The sequence below is a fragment of the Solenopsis invicta genome, chromosome 5 (genome assembly GCF_016802725.1).
Source record: "Solenopsis invicta isolate M01_SB chromosome 5, UNIL_Sinv_3.0, whole genome shotgun sequence".
Lineage (NCBI taxonomy): Eukaryota > Metazoa > Arthropoda > Insecta > Hymenoptera > Formicidae > Solenopsis > Solenopsis invicta.
The window spans coordinates 25,641,384-25,652,780 of record NC_052668.1 but is presented as its reverse complement, the minus strand read 5'-3'; the positions used below and the strand labels follow the sequence as shown (position 1 = coordinate 25,652,780).

General features: G+C 30.8%; 2 protein-coding genes across 2 annotated transcripts in view; one reads left to right on the top strand and one right to left on the bottom strand.

Annotated features, from left to right (window-relative positions):
• LOC105195374 overlaps positions 1-11,397 on the bottom strand; it is a 70,268-nt gene that overhangs the window by 29,717 nt on the left and 29,154 nt on the right. The gene's annotated exons all lie outside the window — the stretch shown is intronic.
• On the top strand, positions 3,008-8,373 carry LOC105195282 (solute carrier family 41 member 1). The gene is made up of 7 exons (XM_011160652.3): positions 3,008-3,208; positions 5,662-6,085; positions 6,307-6,778; positions 6,858-7,005; positions 7,078-7,280; positions 7,353-7,501; positions 7,599-8,373. Exons 2-7 carry the CDS (start codon positions 5,696-5,698, stop codon positions 7,782-7,784), a joined length of 1,548 nt encoding a protein of 515 aa, XP_011158954.1. The 5' UTR covers positions 3,008-3,208; positions 5,662-5,695; the 3' UTR covers positions 7,785-8,373.

The following is an 11,397-nucleotide window of genomic DNA, read 5'->3' as shown; positions in this document are numbered from 1 at the left end:
TATTAACGTTACTGATGATATTGTCACAAATACAAATTTATTCTATAACGTCCTCGACGTTCGCGACAGGCACGTGTCGCGAAAATGCTCAAAATAAAAATAATTACTAATTTAATAATTAACATTAAAATAATAAAGTGTTTGTACAATGAAGTATGACTACGTACAAATGAAATAGTTTTATAATTTTTGTAAATTTTAATTAATTAATTTTTAGCCTTAAATATAACTTTACTATATTATTCAGTTTTGTGAAATCTTTTTTATATTATCAAAAAGCATATGTTTTGACGTATACGGACTATCACTCCATACACTGATTACGTTTATGTAAAAGTATTTATTATCTCCAAATGAATTACAATAAAGAGGTCTCAATAACATCTATATACTGGTGAGTGTCTTGCACTTTTTAATCAAACACAAAAAAGATTTCAAAAAACTTAATAATATTGTAAAGTTACATTCAAGGTATATACATATAGGTTGAGTAATAACTAATAAAAAGTTTAAAGTTAAATATTCAAAGTTAAAGTTCAAAGTTAAATAAAAAAAATAGCACTTAACTTAGTTACTTTCCGATGATTTAATTTTTTGTTTTAATTATTTATTTTTAAAACACGTAAAATTATTAACTATTTTCCCAAATTAAAAATTTATCTATGTAAAAAGAGTTAAAAAAGAATAAACACATTCACACACATAAGAAATATTTTAACAGTATTATTTAATCATTTAATATATATATAAAATAATAAAATTATTTGAAAATTTATATTTAATTGTTTTAAGTAATATAACTTTTAACAAATATAACTTTCTAATTTAATATAAATAATGTTTCTCAAAATTAACTTTTAATTTAATATTAAAGTAAATTTTAACCAAATTAGTTTTTTTGCATATAATTTTTAACGTAATTAAATCAATTTTATAAGCCATTGTCTGTAATTTAATTTAGATATTATTTTTCTTTTTTGAGTTTTATATTTATGCATATTTAGAATTTTTATAAATATATCTTATATATTTATAAAATTCAAGATAAGCAATAATTATCAATTTCATAATTAACATTAAAATAATAAAATGTTTGTAGAATAAAGAATAACTACACGTAAAACAAAATAGTTAAAGAGAGACAGATATATATAGAGACATCTTTTGCAGGGTGTTCCAGATCACCCATATATCCCTTTTAAAATAAAGAAAACACAATACTTCTTTCGAAGATTCGAACTACATGTAAAAAAATAAGAAACTTTGGCTCAAATATTTTTTCTAAAATTATCTCCATTAACTTCTTAAGTTAATTTTTTCATCATATTTGTTTTTGAGATTTTAAAGTTAATGAAAGTATTTCTAAGAAAAAAGTTTGAGACAAAAGTTTCTCTTTTTTTGCAGGTAATTGAAATCAGTGTTAAAAAGTACACATATTACATTTAGAAAAACTTGAAATATCTGGTCTGAATAGTCTATTTTCTATCGAAACCAAAGTTGAAAATATCGTCATTTTATAGAATATATCCGATTTACTTATTCAAATTTTTGAGATTTTTAAAAATCACTTTTCTTTATTTAAAAGTGATATACGCGTAATTTAGAATACTCTATATGTATACACACACATCTTATTTTACAAATATTAAAATAACTTGTATTCTATATATACATATACATATATATATATATATATTACAAATATTAAAATAACTTGTATTCTATATATACATATACATATATATATATATATATGTACAGAAAAGTTATTTCAATACTCGCAAAATAAGATGTTTTGTCTATGATCTTACAAATCAGATTGAAAGATCAAAATTGATTACTATTCATATTTTATGTCTGGTTATATTTTTAGAAATAACAGAAATTATGTGAAAATCATATTACTACTTTCAAATAATTTAAACACATGTTAAACATGTATGTGTTTTTTAAAACAATAAATAACTGTATAATTATTTAAATATAAAAATATTTTTATCGATATTATACACGATATTTTAATCATTAAAAAAAAATAATTTCTACTTTGTATATTATTAACAATGTTATATATGTATACTTAAATTAATGCCATTATATTATTTGGTCAATTATTAATGATAATAATTTATTTCTATTTTCCACATTGTCTACCGTCCATCAACTTAAATGTGACTCAAATTACTGAAAAGAATCAATATATCATCGAATCAATGTTAAATTGGCTGTATACGACGTTGGTTTATCTTAATTCTTATTATAGGAATTCAGCGCAAGCGCTGTTACATCATTCTACCCTTGCTTTACGTTTGACGAACGATAAAGAAATGGAATTGTTATCGTTCAAAGAGCTACATTGGAACAACGCCAATTGCTCTTTGCACGTGTCGGACCGCGGCCAATATTTTTAATATAAACATGAAACCGCTACAATTTCAATAGGTTCAAATTTCGATGTCTTTTCACGCAAAAATGATCCTTACGCACGCTCGAGAAACGGCACTGGCTCTCATGGCGGGAAGTACACACGCGTCGTGATATCACGGTGAAATCATCATTCTTGTTTTCGTCCATCCAATCGTTCCATCCATTACTTATCACGCATTTCCAAAACGTGAATTTCTCTCGAGCGCTTGAAAGCTCTGCTCGGCACAGTCATATCGCTTTTAATTCACCTTATTTAACTCCTTACCTCGCGCGCATCATGGCGCTCGTTCACCTGCAGCTGAGCCAAGGAATCTTTTACCTATCGTCATCCATTCCCGTTGCCCGCGCTATCTCGTCCAGCTTCACCCTCCGGTTCATCCCGACGTCCGCTCTACGGTGAGCACTCACGTTTCGACGAACCGACGCTATTTCTGCGCAAAAAACCGCGAAAAGTTGCCGCGAAAGTGACCGCGACGCGGAAACGACTTGGACTGCCGCGTCGTTCGAGAATCGCAAGCAACCGGCCGTTCGATAGTATCGAAATTGCCGCTGACGACTCGGAGAGAAGCGAGAGTTGCACTCAGTTGCACGCGCGTAGATACGCGCTGCACTTCGCGGTGTGGTCGTGCTGATGGGTTAGGTTCGCTCGGTGGCGAGTTTGACGTGGCATATTTCGTTTCTTCTCAAGGAACCTGTGATCGTTTTAAGCATCGTACGCGGAAGCCGCGCTTATGGTCAGCCGATGGACCAGCACGCGAAGGAAAGCTGTCGCGTATTCGAGGTACGTGATTTGAGGTTATGGCGGCCGGGCTGTCACACGGGCGACCGCCACGCGAGCAAAGACAATTCCACTCTGTCGAGTTGGGACGTAAAAATTCGCTCCTACGAATCGTCCTAAAGACGCGGACGATAAAAATCTCCAGGCGGAATAGAGCGTGCTTTTATTTTATTCGTCGCGTGATTTTTTTTTGTTTTTTTGCTGTGATAATCATTCACGATGCAAACATTTCGGAGCAGATAAAGAAAACGTCGCGTCTTTAAGTAAATGTATAGAGGAGAAAAATTGAGTAGTTCTTCGTGAAGTTTTCTTCATAATTGTTTGTGAAATTGGGAGAAATTGAGATAAAGGCACGAGCCAACGTTTCAGTGGGCGAATGGGATCTGCAAAACGTTGATTGTCCGAAAATAGATTTATTGTTTTTTACGGATCTCTTTATTCACAGGATGTTTGTTAACGTATTCACCAGTATTCACTTTGATACGCGACTGTTATTATTATCTGTTTTCTTCGTAATGCGTGATAAGAGAAATTTGCATTAAAGAAAGTAAGATTCATTGAACAGGAATACTTGATACAATTTTTGTTTATATAAAAGATTGTCGACTTGCGAGAAATGAAATTTTGACTAAAAGTATTTGAGCATGAAGATAATACTGCATTCATGTGTGAAATCTTGATGATGTGAAATCTTGCATATCTTGCATGATAAAAGATCACTGCCTGGTGAAAACTTTTCTCAGAATTTTTCATACAATTTTACTAATGAAATATTTACTTATAGTACATAAATATTTACTCTAAATAAATAATAAAAAAATGATATTTAAATTATTGATAATTATTGGTACTTGTACTAAATAAATATATATTTACATTTAGTAAATATTTTATTAGTACTATTCAAATAAATATTTATTAAAATTTAATAATTTTTACCTTAATGTATTCTAACATTTCCCAGATTTTTATCTATAATTTCTGTACTTTTAAGATTTATAATTTTTTTATAAAATGTTATAAAATCTAAAAAAGTTAAAAATATTTTGTTAGAAATTATAGGATGAGAAATCTCAAAACATTTCAGAATTTACATTTATGGAAAAGTCTAAAAAAAAATATAGATGTCTTTCTGAGTATTTATGAATATTTCTGAAAAATATTTCAATTTATATAAAAATTATGAGATAAATTTTTACCAGGGATAGCTTATATAACAAAATTATTGATTTTATTTTTTATAAAACTTTTATAAAGTTTTTTTTGTATTATCTTTTTTAAATAATTCACTGTTATGTTTATAAACGAATTGAGTGAAATAAAATGTTGTCTGAGCGTGAAGATAATACTATGTACATATGCGAAACCTTGATAATATTATGTATAATATCTGGCATGATAAAGGATCACTGCATGGCGTGTATAAATAAAATTACTTATATTATTTTAGCTTTTTTATATTATCACCTTCGAATTATTCTTTTTCATTTTTATATAATTATATAATTTAAAGACATTAAAAAGTTATTAATCAGAATTGATAATGAATAACAGCAGTTTTTGATAATTATTCTTTTAATAAATTGACTTAAACTGTTGATTTGCTTATCAATTGACTAAAAAGATTATAAAACGTTTATAAAAATTGTACAGTAATTTAGTAATTATTTATAAAAGTTTACAATAATTTGGTAATTATTCATACAAACTATACTTAAAAAGCAATTTAACTTGTACGTCGTTACTGCGACCTTCTATTATATGTGAATAGTATTATAAACGAAAAATTATTTGATAGTTATAGCAACAGCATTAAATAGCCGTATGTAATGTACTAGACTATACAATTTGACGAAGTAAAAAGAAAGAAAAGAGAATTAGAGGCTTGCAATACCAACGGCGGATCTAAATTAGATCCAGCTCTAAAAAGAGGGTAGAACAGAAACGCGACGAAACCTATTTGTCGTCGCTTACGTGGCTCTAATTGTATGCTCAAGAAGCCGTCGCCGATCTTAGATAAACAGAATATCAGTGTCGTAAGAAAAGATGCACTTTTAACAAAAATTCCAACTATTGATTCGAGATAATGATGTCACTGCGCGAATCTACTAGTCTGCTTGCAACATTAATCATCGTTAACAAAGTTTCAATTATGTTCCTATCAACTTTTATCTTTTTACGTACGAGTCTCATTAAATTCTTTTTAAGTTTTTATTGATGGTAAACGATATAAAGATACGCTACGAGAAGTAATACATATGTATTATATTTTCCTATCACAAAAAAATAATCTCAAGTGTGTTTCATTATCAATATAGCTTTTTTTATCAATACCAAATTACTTTCCAATTCTTCGGATCTACTGATAATGTTCAGTTAGTAGAAATTAAGCACTTGACGTGTATGAAACGTAAATAATTATTTTTACAAAAAAATCCCGTCCCGTTTGTTTGCAGTATCCGGTGATCCGCAAAAGGAAAGCTAACGAGGATGAGCCATGCGAAGGTACGAGAAGATCGCTACGGGCACAGTAAACTACGTCGTAGGCAATTAGAGAAGAGCAGCTCGCCGCCAAATAAAATGGTGGGATTGGGCAGCGACGAGCTATTCATTTCGAACATCGCTGATGTCAACAATATGGAATTGGAGATCAATTCCGAGGATGAGAGCGATGAGAACGAAAGGAGTGATATACGGCGGCTGATACCGGTGAACAGCGAAAGCGTCATATTTAGCAGTGGAAAAAGGGACATTCAAAGAGGCGAGACGGAAAATGCGGATGATGAAAGCGTCTGGTCTATATCTATCCAGATGTTTATACCATTCCTACTCGCTGGCTTCGGTATGGTCGCCGCTAGTTTGCTGCTGGACGTGGTACAGGTATCAAAACAGACACTCTCTCAATATCATAATTTTATGCATACCTTTGAAAGATTCTGGATAGGAAATAAATCATACACAGCAGCCACTTGCTTCTCTCTACTAAGAATTTTTTATCACATATCTATTTCAAAAATTAATCATGAATCTATGAAACTAATGTTCTTCTTTGAATTTAAGGCTAATAAATTTTATTTTATGAAGGAAATCTTGAATTTCAGCATTGGCCGGTGTATCAAGTGGTGTCCGAGGTATACATACTAGTTCCTGCGCTACTGGGTTTGAAAGGAAATCTAGAGATGACATTGGCCTCCAGATTGTCGACCCAGGCTAATCTAGGTCACATGGATACAAAAAAGCAGCAGTGGACACTAATTGTCGGAAACTTAGCCCTAATTCAATGTCAGGCTATGGTAGTGGGTTTGTTAGCGTCTTTGGCGGCCGTAGCCCTCGGTTGGATCCCGGAAGCTCACTTCGATATTCACCATGGACTGCTGTTGTGTGCTAGTGCCTTGGTCACCGCTTCCGTAGCCAGTTTCCTTCTAGGCCTCGTGATGGTTGCGGTCATATTGTTGTCGCGGCGAATGAATATCAACCCTGACAATGTTGCTACCCCGATCGCAGCCTCCTTAGGAGATCTAACTACTTTAGCTCTTTTGTCTTGGATCGCTACTTTATTGTACAACGCAATAGGTATAAAGGTTAATCGATTTAGCACTTTTCGTGCTTATTATATTCGAATAGCGACACACTAATACGTACTCTTTTTCAGGTTATGCTCCGTGGGTAGCTCCAACATTGATAGCATTTTGTGTATTTGTAACTCCTGTTTGGGGTTACATAGCAGCTAGAAATCCATTTACTAAGGAAGTATTGGATTATGGCTGGACGCCTGTGATATCCGCGATGTTAATTAGCAGGTGAGTACTTTCAGTTGCACGACAAGACTTTCACGAAACGAACGTATGCTTTAACGAAAACATTGATTTCAGTCTCGGAGGACTGATTTTGGACTACACCATATCAAGCTACAAGGGCATAGCGGTTTTTCAATTAGTAATTAATGGAGTTGGAGGAAACTTGGTTGCCGTTCAGGCCAGTAGAATATCGACGTCTCTACATAAAAATTATCAGACGGGTATTCAAGAGACTCTCAATGTTTGCATTAGTCCATTCCACGCATTCTTCGCTAAAGGTGAGTTTGCTATGAATACTTATACATGAAATATTGCCATGTCGTAAATTTAACAAGGAATTTTCTGTACAGGAGGACACGCGAGGACAGCCAGAGTATTACTGATGATGGTAATACCGGGGCATTTAATCTTTAGTTATACTATTAGCTATCTTCAGGCGGGACATACTTCGTTCACGCCTATATTTATTATGATATACTTGATTGCTGCAATGTTGCAGGTACAGCATATATTAATCTATATTAATACAAACTATTTTTTTAATAGTTTAAATTTTAAAAAATATTGCGATTAAACTTGTTTATTACATTTTTTAGGTAATTCTGTTGTTATATATTGCGCAATTAATGGTTGTTTGGATGTGGACGAGGGGTATGGATCCAGACAGTTCCGCAATACCATATTTAACAGCTGCAGGCGATCTTATAGGAACTGCGCTTCTTGGAATTGCTTTCCATATCCTTTATGCCATAGGCGACGGCGATTCTGACGTAGGAGATTGAGCGGTAACATTCATACAATGCTCTCAATTGTTTTTAATATTACAGGTCACAGATTTTTGAACTGTTTTTTGAAAGACCACGATAAAAAATTTGATTTCAATTCACAATGCGCAACATTGATTGTGATTCAAGATTATTAGCGATTGTTACTTTCGTCGCGATGAGATTTTTTTCGAAACAAAGCTCCGTTCGACATCTCTTTATAGGAAAAGGGTATGTTAAGAGTACAAATTAAATTAAGTATATATCTGTTAGGGCATGTTCTATGCAAAAAAGAAAGAAATACAGTATTCGCCAAAATTAATTCTACTGTATTGTTAATTAAAGTGTCACAAGTACACAAACATGTAATTACAAAGATAGAACTAACAATTAATTTGAATGGTGTTTATGCCAATAAATATGGGCCAGTAAATAAGTATATACATACACTTCATGCTGTACTTTAAACAAAAGTATATTGCCATCACGCAAGATATTTTCTTAAGCTTCGTCATATCAATCGTAAAATGTTGATACATTTAGTTTAACAGTATAAAATATACAGTGGATACACACACACACACACACACACACACCCACATACGTAGGTAATTACAAACAAAATTTAAAAATTTTTATTTATTATTTAATTGATCAACGTTGCGATGTGTATATATACATACATATACATGTGTGTGTGCGTGCGTGCGTGCGTGCGTGCGTGCGTGCGTGCGTGCGTGCGTGCGTGCGTGCGTGCGTGCGTGCGTGCGTGCGTGCGTGCGTGTGCGTGCGTGCGTGCGTGCGTGCGTGCGTGCGTGCGTGCGTGCGTGCGTGCGTGCGTGCGTGCGTGCGTGCGTGCGTGCGTGCGTGCGTGCGTGCGTATGTGTGTGTATACATGTCGCATTGATCAATTAAATTCTAAATAAAAATTTTTATATTTTGTATGTAATTACCTGTAGGAAATTTTATAGAACAATTCTGAATTATATTGTTAAAAATAAGTACTATTTCTCTCTTTCTCTCTTTTTCCTCCTCTCTCTTTGAGTATTTTTTTTAATAATAACGGGAAATTATATACATTATATATGTAAAACTTAAGCAGTCTGTATATATGACAATTTTATTTTTCATAGTTTTGCCATCTAAAACATTTGAACCTATAATTAAAAATAAATCTGTACATATATATATATATATATATATATATATATATATATATATATATATATGTATCAAATTCCATTATTTTATTTCAAATTAAAATACTTGTAGTTGTATAAATCTATCTCTCTTGCCATAGTGAAATCATAGAGGCGAGAGTTTTGAAGACGCTTATTCTTGTTTCTAATGTCTTACGAAATTATCTTGGAAAGAGACATTTGTATAAACATGGATAATATAAATCATATCTTAGAAAGATATGAAACACTAATAGCTGTGTGGTACAGTATTTTATATTAGAAATATATACATACATACACGCATTAATTAACAGGGCATATTTATAATGAAAGAAGTTCATATAAAAATATAATATATACGATATATGTTCTATGTATATTACAAGGAAGTTCTATGTATATTACAACGGAGTGAAATATCACATAAATTGAGTTCTTTCATTATAGTATTATATTAAATATTTTTACTTTTAAATTGAATAATGAATAAAAATTGGTTTACTGAGCTTTGCAACGATATGGATAGTGTAATATATGGATCTGTAATAAGTTACTAATAATATTATGCCGGTATGTCCAGGTATACTATTGAGGTATGTTTCTTAAAAAGGAACTGCGAAGTAAAATGTTGAATGCTTTACCAGTACTTTCCAGTGCCTAAAACAAGAACGGTGTTTGGAAGTAATGACGTGATTGTATTTATTCATGTACATAGATGTATGTGTGTATTATATATATATATATATATATATATATATATATATATATATATATATATATATACATATATATATATATATATATATATATATATATATATATATAATATATATATATATATACACAATATACAAACAATACAAATTCTAACACAACAATTTGTTATGTTTATACGAGAAAATAAAGTCTCGATGGATATATATGTATATAACTGATTTTATTGTTACTTATCTCAGGTATGTGAAAAAATGATAATTTTAAATTGAAAAATCACTTTGCGTTAATATTTTAAGTATTAAGTATTATTATTAATATCTTAAGTATCAAAATAAGAGCCAAATATGTGTCCCGTATATATATTTACATCAGTCGGCGAAAGTAAAAATATCGAAGATTTATTTCACAGACAGTTTATTTTTGCAATTGAACTCCATTACATTGTAATTTAAGAAAGTTCTCTAATTTAGAAAGATGGAAAGGAAAATGACGTGTAACCTGTCATATATTCTTTTAACGTAAGAATATTTTTATTTACTATCTTCTAAATAATGTAGGAATTAGGAAAAATTAACGGAACTGACTGCAAGATTGAACTCGGGATCTCTAATTTTGCTAATATTTAGCATACTACACCACGACTGCTCTACATGTCTCACAACAATTTCGGTTGTTTTATAACTTGTATGCTTTTTTTCTGTTTTCCTACAATAATGAATAAAAAGCAATATGAATTAGCATGTGCTACTTCTAACAAGTGACACATGTTAATATGTTTTTATTAACGTGGCGTTACATTTAAAGAGAAATTATAATTCATGAATATTTTTCGTATACGGAAATGATATAAGAATGACATTTTATCTTTCTTAATTCCAAAATATTCTTTAAATCTCATTTCTTTACGTAAATATAGTTTTTTAAAATGATTATATTTTATTTGTAATTAAATTACTTCAAATTTTCCTTTCCATAAGACTCAATAACATTTTAGAAGTTCTTTTAAAGAATTTTATAGTTTTAAAGAAGTTTTTTTTAAAATTATACACTTTAAAGAAAACTTCTTTCAAAACATTTAAAAATATTTTGGATTAATCTACATTAATTTGTTAATCATAAATTTGTTCTGACAATTTGATCAAGTTCTTATATAAAAAGACTGGAGAACTTTCTTAATTACAGTTTTAAATTCAATTGCGCTTAATGCAAAAGTGACCTAACTGTCAAAATTCAGTTTTCTATTCTAACACTCTGAGAAAAATAATTTGATTATATTAACAAAACTTGACTGTTTCTGTTGAAACCAAGCAGAATTTATGATTATCATAATCAGAACGTTTGATAGATTTTACTGTAATCTGGTAATTCCTACAAGATTTCTGATTCGTCCGTTTTTGAACAGACGTATTGGTTGATGAATCTACCAGATTTCTAAATGATGTGACAAGACTTTTTCCAACGAAGTTAATAACTTATAAAAATATTAAGAAACCGAGTTTTAACAGTTAAAGCTTCTAATGGTAGTTAACAATTAACTCGTAAAACCATTAACGCTTTAAAATAAAAAACCGAATTTTATTTAGTAAGGCCACTTTTACGATAAGCACCTCAATTGATATTGGTGTCATGCTACTCATCGAATTCATTCAATTTTACGCGAAATCCATCATATTTCTCTTCTTATTGAGGATATCTGCCAAGAAAGAGAGACGAGGGAAATTTTCACGAATCTC

What these genes read in the sequence shown, in the direction of transcription:
- LOC105195282 (XM_011160652.3), top strand. Translation starts at nt 5,696, where the DNA reads ATGAGCCATGCGAAGGTACGAGAAGATCGCTACGGGCACAGTAAACTA. An exon ending in TCCGCGATGTTAATTAGCAG is followed by an intron (nt 7,006 to 7,077) that starts GTGAGTACTTTC and finishes CATTGATTTCAG; the next exon opens with TCTCGGAGGACTGATTTTGG. An exon ending in CCACGCATTCTTCGCTAAAG is followed by an intron (nt 7,281 to 7,352) that starts GTGAGTTTGCTA and finishes TTTTCTGTACAG; the next exon opens with GAGGACACGCGAGGACAGCC.